This window comes from Cherax quadricarinatus, chromosome 19 (genome assembly GCF_038502225.1).
Source record: "Cherax quadricarinatus isolate ZL_2023a chromosome 19, ASM3850222v1, whole genome shotgun sequence".
Classification (NCBI taxonomy): Eukaryota; Metazoa; Arthropoda; class Malacostraca; order Decapoda; family Parastacidae; genus Cherax; species Cherax quadricarinatus.
This window is the reverse complement of record NC_091310.1, coordinates 42,999,382-43,021,944: the sequence shown is the minus strand read 5'-3', so window position 1 is coordinate 43,021,944 and position 22,563 is coordinate 42,999,382. Positions and strand designations below refer to the sequence as shown.

Genomic DNA, 22,563 nt, shown 5'->3' with positions numbered 1-22,563 from the left:
GCAAGTAACTTCTGTAGTTTGACCTTTTTCACACTGACTTAAGGACAGCTTAACTCAGTGCTGAGACAATTCGGCTCACAGCCGAAGGGTCTAGGATTCAATTATTAGGTCACTGATGTATACAGGTAAATTTCCTGACACCTCTTTTCACCTGGCAGTAATAGACACCTGTTGTGGGTCGCAGCCAGTGAAAAATTGCTATACAAATGTGCACGATATTCGAGATGTGCCGGAAGTCACATCCTGGAAAACGTCAATGCTTAAAATAAGAATTCAGACGCTGGAAGTGTTCAGATATTGGGTAAAATGTTTTCACATATGGCAGCATACTGATAAAAAAAGTCAACAGTAGCAGATATTTTTAAAATATTCCTACATGTTACGCTGTAATAACAAATAGTTTTGTTTTGGTTATGGCTTTATAGAAAAAATGATTAAAGATATCTCGATAAAGTTACACCAGTTTTAATCAAATATCATCACAAACCAAATTTATTATGATTAATTAAAACGGACGTAATCTAAGTGATGAATTGTTTAACCAACTAGTCAGGTCACAACGTATGCAATTCAAACTTCTGCTCGACATCATTAATCATTAATGTAAGTGTAGAAATGATCATTCCACCTCGTTGGCTTTTTAAAGCAGAACTGCTGATGTTATAGTTACACAATACTTGTTGTTTAACTCGTTCACACCTTTGTTGTTGTGACCCATCACGGTGTTAATCTAATAATGAACTTTAAAACACAGTTTTATTAGTTAAATTTACTTTTAAATCCTGTCGACTGTACATAAGTCTTTAATTTTATAATTCACCTTAATACCAATAACAAGAATACTTTAATACCTAAATTTGGGATCAAAGTAAACTTATTGTATATATACTGGGAGATACACACTTCTTGCTGTATATACCTTGTGCCGTCAATACATATAAGTCAAGCTGTATTGAATTTTATCTTAGTAAAGTGCATCTTGCCTGTATATATGTCTGTGTAACGCACACTGTCTATATGGTGCATCTTAACATAACTCAAGGTAGAGTGTAATGGTCACTCTTTAAAGTAATGTATCTTAATGGTACACAGTCAAGGTGTATTGGATGTTGTCCTTAAATGAAGACTTTACGTTATTAATTCCAGAGGTTAATAACCCAACAAAGCCAAGCAATACGACTTATTTCCGCTGGGACCCTTTAGGATCCTTCTTTTGGCATGTGACGCAAAACACTCGACTATATGAACAATGGCAGCAGATGGAAGATCTGTCTATATGTCTCGGCTAGCCCAAGGATCGAACCCAAGTCTTGTCATTTGTGAGTCGAGCACTTCGCCAGTGGGGTATAAGTCTTATGTAGGGGATAAAGATTAATGCAGAGTATCTGACATAGGAAATATGATACCTAAAATACACAGTCTGCGGACAGCACTGTCACGTAAAAATAACCTAACCCGCCTTAACAAAACACGATTTGCTTGAGAGTTTCCATCGTAAAACATAGGTGGATATCCGGGTATCCAGTAGCTGAGGTGACTGACTCATCACTGTGTATCGCTAGAATAATAACACTAATCAAGTAACCACTTCATTAAATTTCCTCATCATTGGGTCCACTTTCTGTACGTGCTCACTAACGCAAAATTCTCTTACCTTGAAGGTAAATGCCTTGATGTTAATAAAAGGTTCTTGATCCAGTCCCGCCTCCTCCCCAGGCTCCCGTTCACTCTCATATGTCATTATGCATCTAAATGCCTTATTTAAAGTTTTTAAGTTACCGAAACTTATCAAGTTAACTTACTTTAATTTTCAGATATGAATTTTCATTATTTTTATCGTCATAATTGTGACGTTATTAATGAAATGTAATCTAAAAGAATAATTGATAAATCCTACTGAGGAACATAGTTCAGCGGAGAAGTGAATGATTGATTATATTATGATGGTTGATAATTGATGGTAAGATGTGTCTCACTGGTGCTATATTATGATGGTTGATACTTGATGGTAAGATGTGTCTCACTGGTGCTATATTATGATGGTTGATAATTGATGGTAAGATGTGTCTCACTGGTGCTATATTATGATGGTTGATAATTGATGGTAAGATGTCTCACTGGTGTTATATTATGATGGTTGATAATTGATGGTAAGATGTGTCTCACTGGTGCTATATTATGATGGTTGATACTTGATGGTAAGATGTGTCTCACTGGTGTTATATTATGATGGTTGATACTTGATGGTAAGATGTGTCTCACTGGTGCTATATTATGATGGTTGATAATTGATGGTAAGATGTGTCTCACCGGTGCTATATTATGATGGTTGATACTTGATGGTAAGATGTGTCTCACTGGTGTTATATTATGATGGTTGATACTTGATGGTAAGATGTGTCTCACTGGTGCTATATTATGATGGTTGATAATTGATGGTAAGATGTGTCTCACTGGTGCTATATTATGATGGTTGATAATTGATGGTAAGATGTGTCTCACTGGTGCTATATTATGATGGTTGATAATTGATGGTAAGATGTGTCTCACTGGTGCTATATTATGATGGTTGATACTTGATGGTAAGATGTGTCTCACCGGTGCTATATTATGATGGTTGATACTTGATGGTAAGATGTGTCTCACTGGTGCTATATTATGATGGTTGATACTTGATGGTAAGATGTGTCTCACTGGTGCTATATTATGATGGTTGATACTTGATGGTAAGATGTGTCTCACTGGTGCTATATTATGATGGTTGATACTTGATGGTAAGATGTGTCTCACCGGTGCTATATTATGATGGTTGATACTTGATGGTAAGATGTGTCTCACTGGTGCTATATTATGATGGTTGATACTTGATGGTAAGATGTGTCTCACTGGTGTTATATTATGATGGTTGATAATTGATGGTAAGATGTGTCTCACCGGTGCTATATTATGATGGTTGATACTTGATGGTAAGATGTGTCTCACTGGTGTTATATTATGATGGTTGATACTTGATGGTAAGATGTGTCTCACTGGTGCTATATTATGATGGTTAATACTTGATGGTAAGATGTGTCTCACTGGTGCTATATTATGATGGTTGATAATTGATGGTAAGATGTGTCTCACTGGTGCTCTATTATGATGGTTGATACTTGATGGTAAGATGTGTCTCACTGGTGCTATATTATGATGGTTGATAACTGATGGTAAGATGTGTCTCACTGGTGCTATATTATGATGGTTGATAATTGATGGTAAGATGTGTCTCACTGGTGCTCTATTATGATGGTTGATACTTGATGGTAAGATGTGTCTCACTGGTGTTATATTATGATGGTTGATACTTGATGGTAAGATGTGTCTCACCGGTGCTATATTATGATGGTTGATACTTGATGGTAAGATGTGTCTCACTGGTGTTATATTATGATGGTTGATACTTGATGGTAAGATGTGTCTCACTGGTGCTATATTATGATGGTTAATACTTGATGGTAAGATGTGTCTCACTGGTGCTATATTATGATGGTTGATAATTGATGGTAAGATGTGTCTCACTGGTGCTCTATTATGATGGTTGATACTTGATGGTAAGATGTGTCTCACTGGTGCTATATTATGATGGTTGATAACTGATGGTAAGATGTGTCTCACTGGTGCTATATTATGATGGTTGATAATTGATGGTAAGATGTGTCTCACTGGTGCTCTATTATGATGGTTGATACTTGATGGTAAGATGTGTCTCACTGGTGTTATATTATGATGGTTGATACTTGATGGTAAGATGTGTCTCACCGGTGCTATATTATGATGGTTGATACTTGATGGTAAGATGTGTCTCACTGGTGCTATATTATGATGGTTGATACTGGTGAAGGGCTCTTGATCCAAAGAAGTGAAGCTACCCTCCCATTCCTGGGATCAAAGTTGATTACCTTGCCTTCCTCATACGTTGTGTGACTCTTACGGTCAAAATAATAATACGTAATAATAATAATAATAATATTTAATACACTAGCTATCTCCCACGGAGGTAGGGTGACTCGAAAAGGAGAAACACTTTCACCATCACTCATTCAGTCACTGACTTGTCAGAAGCTTGCTGACATCACAGTTCAGATGACTAAACAGCAGTGTCTCCCCCACCCCATTTCAAAGCGCAGGTTGTACTTCTCTGCGGTTTTCTTAAATCATTTCATAAATGTTACCCTGGTGACACTCTAACAGCACGTTAAATCATGAAAACTAGCACTCAAAACATCCTTTACCTATCTCAAACTTTTCCTTGTACGGCCCCTTCCCTTCTTTCCCTCCACTCTGAGTGGGGAAAAGAAGTTCTCCTAGTAACTCAAACCACATCAACAAGCCTCCTCAGCCTTTATTACTTTTGGTAACCCCACACCTAATCTCCATGCTCTGAATTGTCTGCATAATATTCTCACCACACATTGCCCTTAAACACAACATCTCCACTGTCTCCAGCCTCCTCTTCGCTGCATCTTGTAAAACTCAACCTTCACACTCCTACAACAGTGTCAGTACCACTGTGATCTTGTGCATTCCAGTTTTTTTTTTTTTTGTCTCCGTGGATAAAGTTGTTTGTCTTCACAGATGCCTCAGTACAGCACATACCTTTCTCACCTCATCATCTGTAGACTCACCCGTCTACAAGTTCACTCCCAAATATTTGAAAACATTTACTTCCTTTATACTCCCTCCCTCCAATCTGATATCCAATATTTTGTTGCATCAATTTTTTGTTACCCTCATTACCTGGCTCTTTCCTATGTTCACATTTAATTTCCTTCTTTTAAATACCCTTCCAAATTCCTCTACCAACTTTTTCAACTTCTTCACAACAACAGCCGAATCAGCAATAATAATAATAATAATAATAATAATAATAATAATAATAATAATCCACACGTGTTATTGCATTGCCACACTATACAAGTATTGAACCCCGGGAATTTATTGTTATTATCTCACAGGTTTTTCTAGTGGCATAATTACATAAAATGGAAGTTAACAATGAAATCTGTTAATGTCAGAACAATATGGATGGAAATATTTAATATGTAAATATTGAAGGCTCACTCGAATGTAGTGTCACATAAATTTATTAACAAAAAAATTATACTTTGTGTAAATAATTTCCTGATTGATCAGGCTCTGATCCACCAGGAGGCCTGGTCACAGACCGGGCCGCGGGGGCGTTGACCCCCGGAACTCTCTCCAGGTAAACTCCAGGTAAACATCCAGGAGAGCTTGAATTATTAATGTTTATATGTGCACTTATGTGTTTGTTTATATATACTTATTTGTTTATGTTTCAGGGGTAAACAAATGAACATCACGAGTGTAGTGTTGTAGTCTGGAAACAGATAGTGACATATTAAATACTTGTAAGTTTGGAGCATTAATAAACTCGCCACAATAGCTGCTAAATGCGCGTCAGTATAGTGTTCCTGCTAATAATACGTCTATGTTGAAGATAGATTGTTTAGTGGATTCTTGATGACTGATTAATACTGCAGCAGGAGTGTAGAGGTGAACAACTACTGTGTAACCTTCACTTAGCACCCACCTGTGAGTGTAGAGGTGAACAACTACTGTGTAACCTTCACTTAGCACCCACCTGTGAGTGTAGAGGTGAACAACTACTGTGTAACCTTCACTTAGCACCCACCTGTGAGTGTAGAGGTGAACAACTACTGTGTAACCTTCACTTAGCACCCACCTGTGAGTGTAGAGGTGAAAAGCTACTCAGTAGGCGAACTTCACTCAACACCCACCTGCAACAAACAAGGTTATTCCTTCTTACTAAGGAGATTAATAGAAAACTAGCAATGGTTTATTGGTCAGGATATATCACAATGTTTCCTGACAATGTGACTGTGATGTTAACTCGTTATTTGTAAATCCTAGCTCCGGCTGCTTGTTGGAGCTATTGTATTGTAGTAGGTTCGCCGGAGATATTGTATTGTAGTAGGTTCGCCGGAGCTAGGATTTACAACCCACCTCCAAAACAAAGGCTCACTTCAATGTATTATATTTGAAGATAATAGGTTGTATTGCGGGTGTCTCCAGTACAGTGTGGCACAGTATATTAATAATAGAACACTTTGTGTCTTGCATTAGGGAAGAATTTAGAGTTAATACATGGTGGTGATTATGTGTGTAAGACACACCTGAACTGTGTTTACCTGGAGTTTACCTGGAGAGAGTTCCGGGGGTCATCGCCCCCGCGGCCCGGTCTGCGACCAGGCCTGTCACAGACCGCTGACATGTCTTGTTGGATACTTAGGTTGTCCATTCATTGTGGTGTGATCTGCTGTGTGTTACGTTAATGTATTTCACTGTGTGGTAGGTTGATGTTATAGCTATCCACTAATATCTTTGTTTATGGTGTTGTGATCCACTAAGATCTGACTTTATAGTGTAATTCCCTAAGATCTGACTTTATGGTGTTGTGATCCACTAAGATTTGACTTTATGGTGTTGTGATCCACTAAGATCTGATTTTATGGTGTTGTGGCCCAATAAGATCTGACTTTAAGGTGTTGTGGCCCACTAAGATCTGACTTTATGGTGTTGTGGCCCAATAAGATCTGACTTTATGGTATTATGTTCCACTAAGATTTGACTTTATGGTGTAATTCACTAAGATCTGACTTGATAGTATTGTGATCCACTAAGATCTGACTTGATAGTGTTGTAATCCACTAAAATCTGACTTTATGGTGTTGTGATCCACTAGTGCTAGCTAGGTTTGTGATCTGCGAGACAGCTTCAACAGCAATAGATGGAAATAGCCAAGTGAGAAAAATGTTGTTGACAAGTAAAAATGGAAAAACTGTGAAAGTTACAGTAGAGAAGAAGGAAGATTTTAATGAGAGTCATAAACTATTTCAGTACAAAGTGAGAGTAGCATTTAGATGTGGCGTCATGAGACACTAGCAGCAAGAGAACGTGTTCAAGGAAGAGGCGAAAAGATTGTGATTGCAAGGACAAAAATCGAAGAAGAGAGGGTAATAGAAGGGGGAGGAGGAGGAGGAAGATGAAAGTGTTGGTGTTGGGACGGTGGGTGAGGGAGGTAGACTGCTACTACAGCAGGAGGTAGCCTGCTACTACAGCAGGAGGTAGCCTGCTACTACTGCAAGAGGTAGGCATGCCTCGCGGGTTTCTGGAGCGTCACCTCCACCGTCGCGGTGGAGGCCTCGATCATACCTCCTCTTCCACCACCAACACCACTACCACCACCTCAACCTCCAGCAGCAGCACCTCCACCCGTGCCCACCATCACCACCACCACCATGACTCGCACCACGGACACTCCACCTCCGGCAGCTTCAGAAAAGGTGAGTGAAACTTCCTGACTCTTGACACCTCAGGTTAACACTATCTCCCAGGCAAACCCATCCTAACCCAACTAAAAACTTTTCCAAACCCCACTAAAATCCCATTCCCTTGGTTTCAAGTGGCAGTACTCTCGGCTGACAACTTAAAGGGGGGGGGGGCTCGATCCCTGCACATGAGGAAACATTGTTCAGGTTCCCTTCCATCTGTTGCCCCTGTTTACCTGACAGTAAATAGGTACTTGGGTCTTAGTCGACTGTTGTGGGTCGCATCCCACGAAAGGTGTAGTGTACCTGATCTGAGCTGAGGTTGGATCATAACTCTCTTAGGCTGTAAATTCAAGTATGTAAAAAAAAAAAAGATCAACCCCACCCTCTAGTGTGTAGGTGAACCCTGCATCCACTGTGACCAACACAGTCATCATGTTACATCAGGGGATGTGACCCATTGACCGAATGCATTGGCGCTCAGGGATACACACAGTGGGTACACATAGTTTAGTGAAAACAACATTATGAGGAACCTTGTGAGACTGGAAGTGACAACCCTGACAGTCATCAGACCAGGCTACTTACCAATACACAACCCTGACAGTCATCAGACCAGGCTACTTACCAATACACAACCCTGACAGTCATCAGACCAGGCTACTTACCAATACACAACCCTGACAGTCATCAGACCAGCCTACTTACCAATACACAACCCTGACAGTCATCAGACCAGGCTACTTACCAATACACAACCCTGACAGTCATCAGACCAGGCTACTTACCAATACACAACCCTGACAGTCATCAGACCAGGCTACTTACCAATACACAATCCTGACAGTCATCAGACCAGCCTACTTACCAATACACAACCCTGACAGTCATCAGACCAGGCTACTTACCAATACACAACCCTGACAGTCATCAGACCAGCCTACTTACCAGTACACAACCCTGACAGTCATCAGACCAGCCTACTTACCAGTACACAACCCTGACAGTCATCAGACCAGCCTACTTACCAGTACACAACCCTGACAGTCATCAGACCAGCCTACTTACCAGTACACAACCCTGACAGTCATCAGACCAGCCTACTTACCAGTACACAACCCTGACAGTCATCAGACCAGCCTACTTACCAGTACACAACCCTGACAGTCATCAGACCAGCCTACTTACCAGTACACAACCCTGACAGTCATCAGACCAGCCTACTTACCAATACACAACAAAGATTAAAAAAAACAAAACATGTAAGAATTTATTGCTAGTCCATTATTTGTGACAGTACTTACTGTTGTTCTCAGTCACTAGCACATTGTTCCCAATGTTACCTTGAGTACATCGTAACTCACTGTTGTTCTCAGTCACTAGCACATTGTTCCCAATGTTACCTTGAGTACATCGTAACTTCTGACAATATGACTTATATATACAGTGTATGTGTATATTTTGTCAGCCATTTCCTGTATCATTTCCTCCTGAAAGTATTTTTTCCACATAATAAAAGCATGATTATCGATAAACTATTGTTCAGAGTTTCAATGGTTAAAAACAATACATTTGGGTATATTCAATTACATTTTGTCCTACATCAAATTATAATTGTTTTGTGAGGTAATGAGAACGACGATGAACCGATGTCAATTATTCATTCATTGGGCTCCAAGTTGCCTTTGTCAGCCGCAGTAAATGACTGTCGGAAAAAGTTGCTCTGGTGATGATATTATCGTTGATGATTTTTGTTTTGTGTTCCAGTATTCCCTTTATTGGATGCTTCCGGTGTCGTTGGACACCTATGTTTCAGTAGAAAGTTAGATGTTCCATTGATGAAAGTAGAGAGGTAGGTGTTTATTGGGTGCGATTACGGTATAATAAACCACCTGTCTATCCCAATTTCCACCATTTAACTCATGTTTACTTGACGACGTTAACAGGAAGAACAAGACGCCATATTGTCAGTAATCACATTATACAATATTTCATCGCACATAGAGCGCTAAATAAGTCGTATATGAGACCAGAACAGCTAGTGTGTACTGTGACTATTGGAAACTTAGAAAAATGTACGGCAGATTAAATATTAAAACTGGACACTAAGAACGTACCTCTACTTCTGTAACCATGCAAAACAACCACGGGGGGAGTAGAATGATAGCTCTAGGCCTCTCGTGTTGCAATCAACGCATTATCAGGAGCTTGCAAAGTTGCAGAAAAGAGGAGGATGTCCAAGCAAATACGGTCATAGAGGACATCTTCACTGGAGTGAGGATTCCAAATGAAGACGTCCTCTAGGATCATATTTGCTTGGATATCTTCCTCTTTTATGCAACTTTGCAAGCTCCTGATGATGTGTTGATTGCAACACGAGAGGCCTAGAACTATCATTCTACTCCCCCCGTGGTTGTTTTGCATCCTGTATTACATGGTTTGCAATATTTTCATAATTCTGTAACCGTATATAGTTCGCCACACAGGTCAACACGTACACACTCATATATGTGAGTACACAGGAAAAAAAATTAATTGATCACCTTCAGAAAGGAAGATTCAGTATGTAAAGCTTTGGATCTAAATAAGTTATACCTTTCCTTACCGTCCTGTTTGAATTTTACGAGAGTGATGGAGAGCAAATATTAGAGTAAGAAAAATCTTTGACGCGGTGCCCAACCATAGAAAATGAAAAAAAAAAATATATATATACATATATGTGGTTAACAGAAGTGGTCGTGAAAGAAAGTTTAAGAACTTCTGTTCTCTGTCTGGATTTAAAAGGAGAATCTGAAGTAGTGAAGATCGTCTTAAAGGGATATTTATTGTGTTGTAAAGAGGAATTTTTTTTTCTTTCGCTTTGCGCTCGTGTGTTACATTTTGATATTGCATTTTTTGTTCAATATTAGCAGTGTTTTACAGATATAGAACAAACATGTACAGCTGTTTGTGTCTACCTTCTAAGTTGTAGTTGAAACATTAGTAAGTACGCTATTTATTGTATGTGTGTGTGTACACTCACTTATTTGCGGTTGCAGGGGTCGACTTACAGCTCCTGGCCCCGCCTCTTTACTGGTCACTGCTAGCTTCATTCTCTCCTTGCTCCTAAAGCTTTATCATACCTCTTCTTAAAGCTACATGTATGTAACTCGATGACCGAAGAAATTCTTCCTAACATCCCTATAACTCATCTGAGTTTTCACCTTCCATTTATGACCCCATGTTCCTGTGTCCTATCTCAGAAATAGTCTGTCCCTGTCTAGCTTGTCAATTACTTTCGGAATTTCATATATGTTATCATGTTCCCCCTGTCCATCCTGTCCTCCAGCGTCGTCAGGTTGATTTCCCTTTACATCCCCTCACCGGACATACTCCTTAGCTCCGGGACTAACCTTGTTGCAAACCCTTGTTTTGCACGTTCTCTAATTCCTTGACGTGCTTGACCGGGTGTGGGTTTCATACTGGTGCTGCATATTCCAGTGTTTGTGTGTGTTTGGTGGGATCACATTCACCGACATCATTGGTTGTTGGCCTCTTGTGCCCTACCACAACTACTCTTGAAACTGTGTATTGAGTTAGGCTTTACCACTTTGTCCTTGTATCCCTGTGGTTCATCTGTGTTTTTAGTTTCCATCTGTGACTTCTCGCCCTTACGATTCTCAATTCAAAAAGTTGTCCCTATCTGCTCTGTCAAGACCTCTGAGTATCCTGTATGTCGTAATCATATCTCCCATAACGCTTCTTCTAAAGTCATCAGGTTTACTTCCTTTAGTCTCTCTTCATAACTCAATCCTCTCAGCTTTGAAACTAATCTTGTTGCAAACCTTTGGACCTTTTCTAGTTTTTGTATATGACTGCTCAGGTGAGGGCTCCATGCTGGTACTGCATACTCCATGATACGCCTTAATAGTCCTAAAAGACTACTGAGGTTCTTGAAGGCAGTTCTGAGATTAGCTATCCTCTCATGTGCTGCAGATGTTATTCCACTTATGAGAACCTCTGGCGATATGTTGAGTGTAATGTTCTCTCCAGGATCTTTCTCCTTGAGCGATAGCTGTAGTTTTCTTTTCTTTCAAGATATATTTCATCTCTGGTCGCCTCTCTACATCCCAATGTTCATGGTCTTGCATTTGCCAGAGTTAAACTCCAGTAATCACTTGTCTTACCAGTCTTGCAGTTGGTTCAGGTCTACCTATAGACTCTCTCTATCTTCTTCAGTTTTTATTCTTTTTATTAGTTTTATGTCATTAACAGTCAAACATAGGAATCAGTCTCCTCTGGCAGGTCATTTAGGTACATTATGAATAATAAAGGTCCTAAAACGTACCCTTGAGGAAACCCTTTGTTTCTCATTCCTGTACTGAAACATCTACCCTTCTCATCAATCTGGCTTCTGTTAGGTATTCCTTGATCCACTGTAGGACTTTACCTGGTATCCCTGCATGCTTTAATTTGTGAATCAATCTCTGGTGGGATACAGTGTCAAATGTTTTCCTACAGTCCAAGAATATGCAGTCAACCCTTCCTTGTTTTTCTTGCTTGATTTCCATTATTCCGTCTGAGAATTCGAGTAGGTTAGTGAAGCAAGACTTACCTTCTCTAAATCCTTGCTGTCTTTCTCTAAAACAATCCCACATCTCTAAATTATTAATCACTCTTTACCTTATTGGCTTTTTCATTAATATGAACAGTAAACATGTCAATGATACCGCGTTTGTGTGTATGTGTGTGTGTGGAGCGCATATGTACTTCACTACGAGGTGTGTATATCTAGCAGGTTATGGCTGCGGTGATCGAATTGGGTTTAACCTTGACTCAGCTTCTCACGAACATTCACACCAGTCCTGACCTCATGGGTCCTATTATACCTTCTCTTCATCCTGTGTATGTAATGTGTGTACGAGTGGTAGTGCCGCAGACCCGCACTCAGGGCGCCCGTCTGGCCAAGTGTTCATCTTTAACATCATAATCTGCCTCCTGGAATTCCTGCTCTCCGCTAAACCAGTGCACGAAATATCATCTATAAAACAAGGGATTGCACTTACCTCTAAAAAAATGTGTTTTATTATATAATATTTGCACATGATTTTCCTTTTAAAACTCCAGAGAACATGTGGTGTGAAAGATAATGACTTGTGATGACTAACATTGTGAGTGAAGGTACAACATACAGTGTAGACAATGATGATTGACTTGACAGTATGAGTGAGGGTGCAACATACAGTGTAGACATGATGATTGACTTGACAGTATGAGTGAAGGTACAACATACAGTGTAGACATGATGATTGACTTGACAGTATGAGTGAAGGTACAACATACAGTGTAGACAATGATGATTGACTTGACAGTATGAGTGAGGGTGCAACATACAGTGTAGACATGATGATTGACTTGACAGTATGAGTGAAGGTACAACATACAGTGTAGACATGATGATTGACTTGACAGTATGAGTGAAGGTACAACATACAGTGTAGACAATGATGATTGACTTGACAGTATGAGTGAAGGTACAACATACAGTGTAGACATGATGATTGACTTGACAGTATGAGTGAAGGTACAACATACAGTGTAGACATGATGATTGACTTGACAGTATGAGTGAAGGTACAACATACAGTGTAGACAATGATGATTGACTTGACAGTATGAGTGAAGGTACAACATACAGTGTAGACATGATGATTGACTTGACAGTATGAGTGAGGGTGCAACATACAGTGTAGACATGATGATTGACTTGACAGTATGAGTGAGGGTGCAACATACAGTGTAGACATGATGATTGACTTGACAGTATGAGTGAAGGTACAACATACAGTGTAGACAATGATGATTGACTTGACAGTATGAGTGAGGGTGCAACATACAGTGTAGACATGATGATTAACTTGACAGTATGAGTGAGGGTGCAACATACAGTGTAGACATGATGATTGACTTGACAGTATGAGTGAAGGTACAACATACAGTGTAGACATGATGATTGACTTGACAGTATGAGTGAAGGTACAACATACAGTGTAGACATGATGATTGACTTGACAGTATGAGTGAGGGTGCAACATACAGTGTAGACATGATGATTGACTTGACAGTATGAGTGAGGGTGCAACATACAGTGTAGACATGATGATTGACTTGACAGTATGAGTGAGGGTGCAACATACAGTGTAGACATGATGATTGACTTGACAGTATGAGTGAGGGTGCAACATACAGTGTAGACATGATGATTGACTTGACAGTATGAGTGAAGGTACAACATACAGTGTAGACATGATGATTGACTTGACAGTATGAGTGAAGGTACAACATACAGTGTAGACATGATGATTGACTTGACAGTATGAGTGAGGGTGCAACATACAGTGTAGACATGATGATTGACTTGACAGTATGAGTGAGGGTGCAACATACAGTGTAGACATGATGATTGACTTGACAGTATGAGTGAGGGTGCAACATACAGTGTAGACATGATGATTGACTTGACAGTATGAGTGAGGGTGCAACATACAGTGTAGACATGATGATTGACTTGACAGTATGAGTGAAGGTACAACATACAGTGTAGACATGATGATTGACTTGACAGTATGAGTGAGGGTGCAACATACAGTGTAGACATGATGATTGACTTGACAGTATGAGTGAGGGTGCAACATACAGTGTAGACATGATGATTGACTTGACAGTATGAGTGAAGGTACAACATACAGTGTAGACATGATGATTGACTTGACAGTATGAGTGAGGGTGCAACATACAGTGTAGACAATAATGATTGACAGTATGAATGAGGGTACAACATACAGTGAAGAATGATGACTTATGGTGACTGACAGTATGAGTATGTAACATGTAGCGGCACCAGTATGTAACATGTAGCGGCACCAGTATGTAACATGTAGCGGCACCAGTATGTAACATGTAGCGGCACCAGTATGTAACATGTAGCGGCACCAGTATACACTCCACTCGGGAAAAAAAACTTCAAAAAAACGAAATAAAAACTGGGAATGACAGTTTGACTGAGGCTTGTGTCCGCTCTGACAGGAAAACAGAGCTTAACACAATCATTTTTTTATTTTGTTTTAGTAGAAAAATTTTATATTGACATGAGCGGCATGCAGATGCTTGCTAAATTACTGAACAGGTCAACTGACAAAGACTCTGTCAAGAGTTACTTGTTTTCCTGGGAAACACAACACCGCCACAAGGCTCGTTGTGGAAGCTACGAGGCTGGATTACACCTTCCCTGTCAGTCTCAGTGTTTACTGATGTCAACACTCATTGCTGTGTTAGACCTGCTGTAAGTGTTGAGTGTTTTCTGGTGTCAACACATATTGTTGTGTTAGACCTGCTACAAGTGTTGTGAGTCTGGGCGAGTGTTTACTGTTATATATACACAGAGATATACACCGAGACACACACTTTAGTTCATATACACAGATATACACCCCAGTGTATGAACGCTATGGAGCGTAATCTTAATTACAATGCTTACTATTTTCTCGTTTAACAATACTATCATCTTGTTTAATAACAGTCATATATGGTACGTTAACAGCTAGGCGCTTGTTTAATAAGTCATCCATGGTACGTTAACAGCTAGGCGCTTGTTTAATAAGTCATCCATGGTACGTTAACAGCTAGGCGCTTGTTTAATAAGTCATCCATGGTACGTTAACAGCTAGGCGCTTGTTTAATAACAGTCATCCATGGTACGTTAACAGCTAGGCGCTTGTTTAATAACAGTCATCCATGGTACGTTAACACCTAGGCGCTTGTTTAATAACAGTCATCCATGGTACGTTAACACCTAGGCGCTTGTTTAATAACAGTCATCTATGGTACGTTAACAGCTAGGGGCTTGTTTAATAACAGTCATCTATAGTATGTCAATAGCTAGGCGCTTGTTTAATAAGTCATCTATGGTATGTCAACAGCTAGGCGCTTGTTTAATAACAGCCATATATGGTACGTTAACAGCTAGGCGCTTTACCTTTGATGTACCTCTCTCTCCTCCGCTTCAATGAGTAATGTTCAAGATTTGCAGACGTTCCCAGTAGTTTAGGTGCTTTACTGGCTCAATGTGAGCCGTAAACGATCTCGGTATTTGTTCCAGCTCCGATATTTCTCCTGTCTTGAACGGGGCCGCTTGTTTAATAAGTCATCTATGGTACGTCAACAGCTAGGCGCTTGTTTAATAACAGTCATCTATGGTACGTCAACAGCTAGGCGCTTGTTTAATAACAGTCATCTATGGTACGTCAACAGCTAGGCGCTTGTTTAATAACAGTCATCTATGGTACGTCAACAGCTAGGCGCTTGTTTAATAACAGTCATCTATGGTACGTCAACAGCTAGGCGCTTGTTTAATAACAGTCATCTATGGTACGTCAACAGCTAGGCGCTTGTTTAATAACAGTCATCTATGGTACGTCAACAGCTAGGCGCTTGTTTAATAACAGTCATCTATGGTACGTCAACAGCTAGGCGCTTGTTTAATAACAGTCATCTATGGTACGTCAACAGCTAGGCGCTTGTTTAATAACAGTCATCTATGGTACGTCAACAGCTAGGCGCTTGTTTAATAACAGTCATCTATGGTACGTCAACAGCTAGGCGCTTGTTTAATAACAGTCATCTATGGTACGTCAACAGCTAGGCGCTTGTTTAATAACAGTCATCTATGGTACGTCAACAGCTAGGCGCTTGTTTAATAACAGTCATCTATGGTACGTCAACAGCTAGGCGCTTGTTTAATAACAGTCATCTATGGTACGTCAACAGCTAGGCGCTTGTTTAATAACAGTCATCTATGGTACGTCAACAGCTAGGCGCTTGTTTAATAACAGTCATCTATGGTACGTCAACAGCTAGGCGCTTGTTTAATAACAGTCATCTATGGTACGTCAACAGCTAGGCGCTTGTTTAATAACAGTCATCTATGGTACGTCAACAGCTAGGCGCTTGTTTAATAACAGTCATCTATGGTACGTCAACAGCTAGGCGCTTGTTTAATAACAGTCATCTATGGTACGTCAACAGCTAGGCGCTTGTTTAATAACAGTCATCTATGGTACGTCAACAGCTAGGCGCTTGTTTAATAACAGTCATCTATGGTACGTCAACAGCTAGGCGCTTGTTTAATAACAGTCATCTATGGTACGTCAACAGCTAGGCGCTTGTTTAATAACAGTCATCTATGGTACGTCAACAGCTAGGCGCTTGTTTAATAACAGTCATCTATGGTACGTCAACAGCTAGGCGCTTGTTTAATAACAGTCATCTATGGTACGTCAACAGCTAGGCGCTTGTTTAATAACAGTCATCTATGGTACGTCAACAGCTAGGCGCTTGTTTAATAACAGTCATCTATGGTACGTCAACAGCTAGGCGCTTGTTTAATAACAGTCATCTATGGTACGTCAACAGCTAGGCGCTTGTTTAATAACAGTCATCTATGGTACGTCAACAGCTAGGCGCTTGTTTAATAACAGTCATCTATGGTACGTCAACAGCTAGGCGCTTGTTTAATAACAGTCATCTATGGTACGTCAACAGCTAGGCGCTTGTTTAATAACAGTCATCTATGGTACGTCAACAGCTAGGCGCTTGTTTAATAACAGTCATCTATGGTACGTCAACAGCTAGGCGCTTGTTTAATAACAGTCATCTATGGTACGTCAACAGCTAGGCGCTTGTTTAATAACAGTCATCTATGGTACGTCAACAGCTAGGCGCTTGTTTAATAACAGTCATCTATGGTACGCCAACAGTTAGGCGCTTGTTTAATAACAGTCATCTATGGCTCTTATTGTTTACTACTTGCAGCGGGAGTAATAAACACCGGAATGAATATGATTAGCTTGAGTATTTAATTTCCATAATATTGACGAAATTTATGTGGTCAGTTAGATTAGTTAATACATATGATGTTAATTAAATTTATATAATTAACTGCATTATTTAATGTGTATAATAACCATATTTATATTTAATGTATATAATATTTACCCTATTGATGCTGACTGTATATAATATTAACCACATTTATACTTAATACATATAATATTAACCACATTAGACCGTATTAGACGTGAGGATGGTGTAGCGGGAGGAGACTTACGTATTGTTATGATCTGCAATATTGATAAGTTGGTGAGTAACAGCTCACCGCTAGTTTTATGACTAATAGAACAGTCGCTTTTGTGACCGACAAGCCAGTCGCTTTTGTGACCGACAAGCCAGTCGCTTTTGTGACCGACAAGCCAGTCGCTTTTGTGACCGACAAGCCAGTCGCTTTTATGACTGACAAATCTGTCAGCTTTATGACTGGGAAATCACTCATAAAAGTAAGAAGCAAGAGTTTTTCCCTGGACCATGATAACCTTATAAGAGTCTTCCAACTTGGTTATTTCTGTAGACCATAGTAGTGTAACATGGATCCCACAGTGACCACAGTGAAGGTATTTTTACAGACAGTCTACCACCATCATGGCTGTAACATACTCTAACTCAAGCCACATCAAAACACTTATAAATGACTCGATAAATTTTTATGAAACAATCACTACAGTAGTAGTGAAAAGTAATTTTAAGATGTATAGCCTATAGGCCTACAGAGGTCAATGGCATGCGAATCTAGTGAGACGTGAGCCTTGATGCTGGTGATGGGTGTGTAAGCCAAGGAGCCTTGATGCTGGTGATGGGTGTGTAAGCCAAGGAGCCTTGATGCTGGTGATGGGTGTGTAAGCCAAGGAATTGAATCTGTCTTAATTTTACTTGGATCAAATCTGGATGGCTTCCATTACCGTGGGGCTTTATGACCCCTACCGGTTTATAATATACTAACTTCAAAACTATAATTGGAAGGATGTGTAATGAAGAATTGGTTGGTTAATAAGGTTTCAAGCCTATCAGCTACCCTATGGTCACCTGTTCATTATTCAGAAATACTTTACTCCCCCAAAATAAGGGATTAAATTAGCATTTCATCATAAATATACTGCAAGACATACGCCTGACAGTGTTTATCGCTTGTGAAGACTTAGTGTGAATGATGTGCACATAATTAAATAGAAACATTTTAAAAAGTAAAAAGAAATATATAAATAAATACACTACAGAGGATATATAATGGCTTACAAAGCTTCGCTATAAAGGAGTTTTCTAAAGTGGACAATAACATAAGACAGAGGCGTACATATATAGCTAGGGGTGGTGTTGGTAACAATGGTAAGGCAGATTACAGTGTCATGGCTTGGCTCGTGGGTACAACAAGACCTCACGGTTGCTTTAGTTTAAAACTCAACCCTTGTTCTCTTCTTTGAGCATGTATCTCTGACTGGTTCCTACTTCTAGACAGCTAGTTTTGTCTAGTATCTGAAATATTATTGTTGCTGTCTTCCAGTTCTTGGCGTGAGACTGGAAGTCTTAAAGTGGTACACTTCTGTTGTTGGTGTTTCAGTCTTTGATATGAGACTTTGAAATAAAGTGGACACGCTGCTTCCAGTCTGGGGTTAAGAGGTCATCTTATAACACTATAGTAAATATAATCTCAGGCTGAAGTCGGGGTAAAGGAAAAAGAAAAGGGGAACTAGAGAGAAAAGGAATAATTATCTCTGTTATTAGTTAAATATTAACACAAGCTGCCACCACTAACTGCCCCCTTCAAGGCAGGCGAAATTGCTGACCTGGAGAATGTACAGAGAACTTTCACGGCATGCATAAGTATGATAAAACACCAAAATTACTGGGAACGGTTGAAGTCCCTTGATTTGCATTCCCTGGAACGTAGGCGAGAGAGATACATTACACTTGGAAAATCCTAGAGGGATTAGTACCAAACTTGCACACGAAAAATTACTCCCTACGAAAGCAAAAGACTCGGCAGGAGATGCAGCATTCCCTCAATGAGAAGCAGGGGAGCCACGAGTACACTGCCTGACACAGTAAGTGCCAGGGGCCCAAGACTGTTCAACTGCATCCCAACATACATAAAGGGGATTACAAAGAGACCCCCCCCTGGCTGTCTTCAAGAAGGCCCTGGACAGGCACCTAAAGTCAGTGCCCGATCAGCCGGGCTGTTCATACGTCGGTTTACGTGCGGCCAGCAGTAACAGCCTGGTTAATCAGACCATGATCCACTACGAGGCCTGGCCTCAGATCGGGCCGCGGAGGCGTTGACCCCCGAAACCTTTCTCAGGTAAACCTGCTCTTATTAGTCGAAGGACAGGAAAGGAAGTTCCAGCAGAAGAGAGAGGCAGAAGAATTTGTGGTGGAGCAGGAAAACCCAATAGTGACACCATACATCAGGGGTGTTGAATATTGGTGGAGCAGGAAAGTTCAATAGTGACACCATACATCAGGGGTGTTGAATATTGGTGGAGCAGTATACGAACCAGTATAATTACCTGGAGTTATTGTGTGACAATTTACCTAAGGCGTTTGACAAGTGTGGGGCTACGGTTTTTATGCAGAACGGTGCACCGTGTCATACAGTGGCTTAAGGACTGTGAAGTGAGGTTCTTTAATGACTGGCCAGTCAATTCCCCAGACCTAAACCCTATTGAGAACCTCTGGTCAATAGTGAAGCGAAGTTTGCTGGGCAAGGATATCAGTTCTATCCCACAGCTGGAGGCTGCTGTACATGAGGCATGGAATAATATACCTCCCCAAACCCTCAAGATTTGTGTGAGAGTTTTCCTACACGGCTGAGGATGCGTAAAGGATGCAGCACGAAGTATTAATACCTGAGTAAGTGTGCAAACATATATATATATATTATAATCTTTCATGGTATGTGTTTGTGTTTTGGTACGTGTGTGGGGGAGGAGCGGCATAATGCCGTGACTAGCACTTTATAAGGTATACACGCCTAACTGACATCAATGACATACTACTATATAGAAAGCCGCTTGTTATGCAAAGGATTTCGGGCAAATTAGGTCAGTTTTGTCACAGGATGCGACCCACACCAGTCGACTAACACCCAGGTACCCATTTTACTGATGGGTGAACATAGACAAGTGGTGTAAGGAAACACACTCAATGTTTCCACCTCTTCGCCGGGAATGGAACCCGGACCCTCACCGCGTGCAACGAGAGTTTTTGCCACCAAGCCACGGGACACCACAGTGAAAAGCAGGGGTGCCGTGAGTACATTAATAGAAAAGACAACAAGTTTCCGGGGCCCAAGACTTAAGCAGCCTCCCTTCATACATAAGTGGGATTATCAGTAGACCCCTGGCTGTCTTCGAGAGAGAACTGGAAAGTGCCTAAAGTAAGTGCCTGATCAGCCGGGTTGTGGCTTGTATGTTGGATTGCTTGCGGCTAGCATTGACAGCTTGGTTGATCAGGTCCTGATCTACCGAGAGGCCTGGTCGAGGACCGGGCCGCGGGAACGTTACTCCCTGAACAACCCCCAGGTAGACTCCAGGTAGGTAGGACCTCGACGACATACACCGGGCCCAGGGGTACTTCGATATATAGGATTACGCGTGGAGTATATATATATATATATATACATATATATATATATATATATATATATATATATATATATATATATATATATATATATATATGTATATATATATGTCGTGACGAATAGGCAGAATAGGCACCTAAAGTCAGTACTTCACCAACCGGGCTGTGGTCCGTGCGTTGGTTTTCGTGCTGCCGGCAGTAACAGCTTGGTTGATCAGGCCTTGATCTGCCGCTAGGCCTGATCATAATATACCTGTATATAATGGCTATAATTATGATCATAATTTTTAAAGGGGTTGACCGCTAAGCCAGCTGAAAGCCTCGGTCAGATAACCAAAAGCGGATCATCATGTGACTGAGACCCTCGCCAGGAAGCACTTGTCCTGTTTCCTGACAAACCTAACCTAACCTAACCTAACCTAACCTAACCTAACATACCCGTAAAAGAATCAATCACGAACCAATGTTCAACTTTGCTGAGTCGTATAATAAACACCTGCATTATAATCTTTAATTTAGTACAGTAAAAAATAATTCAATTCTGATAAAATAAAAGGACACAGGGTCAAACAGTGCTATATACAGTGGTTAATCAATTAGAATATTAGACAAAAATTACACCAGGAATATCTCTAAAAAAATTATAAAGTCCCAGAAAATAGGTAGCTTATAATCACGTCTCAACAGTCCGTCTGCAGGAACTCTGCCATACATCAACTGACACTGAAAGGTCTCTCGTCAGACCTTATAGTTAAACATTCTGAGTGTATTTCCGGCTGTATAGTCTTTGTGGCTTAGCGCTTCTTTTTGATTATAATAATAATGGGTGTATTTCCCTTATTTCCTGTTGGCACCTATGTCACTAGCTTACACTATCATACTGGCTTCCAAGTGAACTCTGCACAGTGCCAGTGTCACACAAGGCCACCATACACTCAAGTTGTCTCAGTTAATTAGCAGCCTTGCCGCTGCTAATTCATGTTAGCTACGGAATGCATATTCTAACTGATCATACTGCCCAAAAGAGCAGATTACATGAGGCTGTGTATTTGGTTACCATCACTTCGCTCTCTCAGTCCCTCCAAATTTTGAACTTTTCACACCACTCTTTATATCAACATTTTTTCTAAAACTTTTAGCAATGGCTTAAACTCATGAGGAAATTTCCATAACTTAGAGAAACATTGCCACAAACGAGTAATAAGGGTTTATGTTTCTTGATAACTAAAAATGTAAGTTTGATAACTCGATCTTGATACTGGACACGTCAAAAGAGATACATCTTCCTGTTTACAACTACACAACGTTTATGGGCTGGACTGATTTTTTCTGCTGTTTCTTAAAATACTTCCTTGAACTTTTGGCATCTGGCATCAGGCTGTCAGGCACCTCGCTGTCCTGCCTGCGGCACCTCTTCCCATGTAAGCCTCCTCGTGGACACACCTACCTGGGACTTCTCCCATTCCTTTGCAATAATGCAAGCTCTTGAAAAAGTGTTGGTTGCAGCACGAAAGACCTTGAGCTATCATTCAGCTTTTCCCTGTAGAGAGAGCGATAGACATTTTAAACATCATTCAACTCACCTCTGTGAGGTAGTTGAATGATAGTACATGATGTAGTGAGAACATCGTATAAAAGAGGATCATAGAAGGCAACACAAGAGGATCATAGTACTCAGCACAAGAGGATCATAGTACTCATCACAAGA

General features: G+C 40.4%; 1 protein-coding gene across 1 annotated transcript in view; it reads left to right on the top strand.

The window, feature by feature from the left end:
• Positions 1-22,563, top strand: part of LOC128688373 (uncharacterized) — a 292,282-nt gene that overhangs the window by 24,144 nt on the left and 245,575 nt on the right. Inside the window, exon 2 of the mRNA XM_070086753.1 lies at positions 6,919-7,364. Within this exon, the coding sequence (XP_069942854.1) occupies positions 7,175-7,364 (190 nt within the window). The 5' untranslated portion in view covers positions 6,919-7,174. The remainder of the gene's footprint in view (positions 1-6,918; positions 7,365-22,563) is intronic.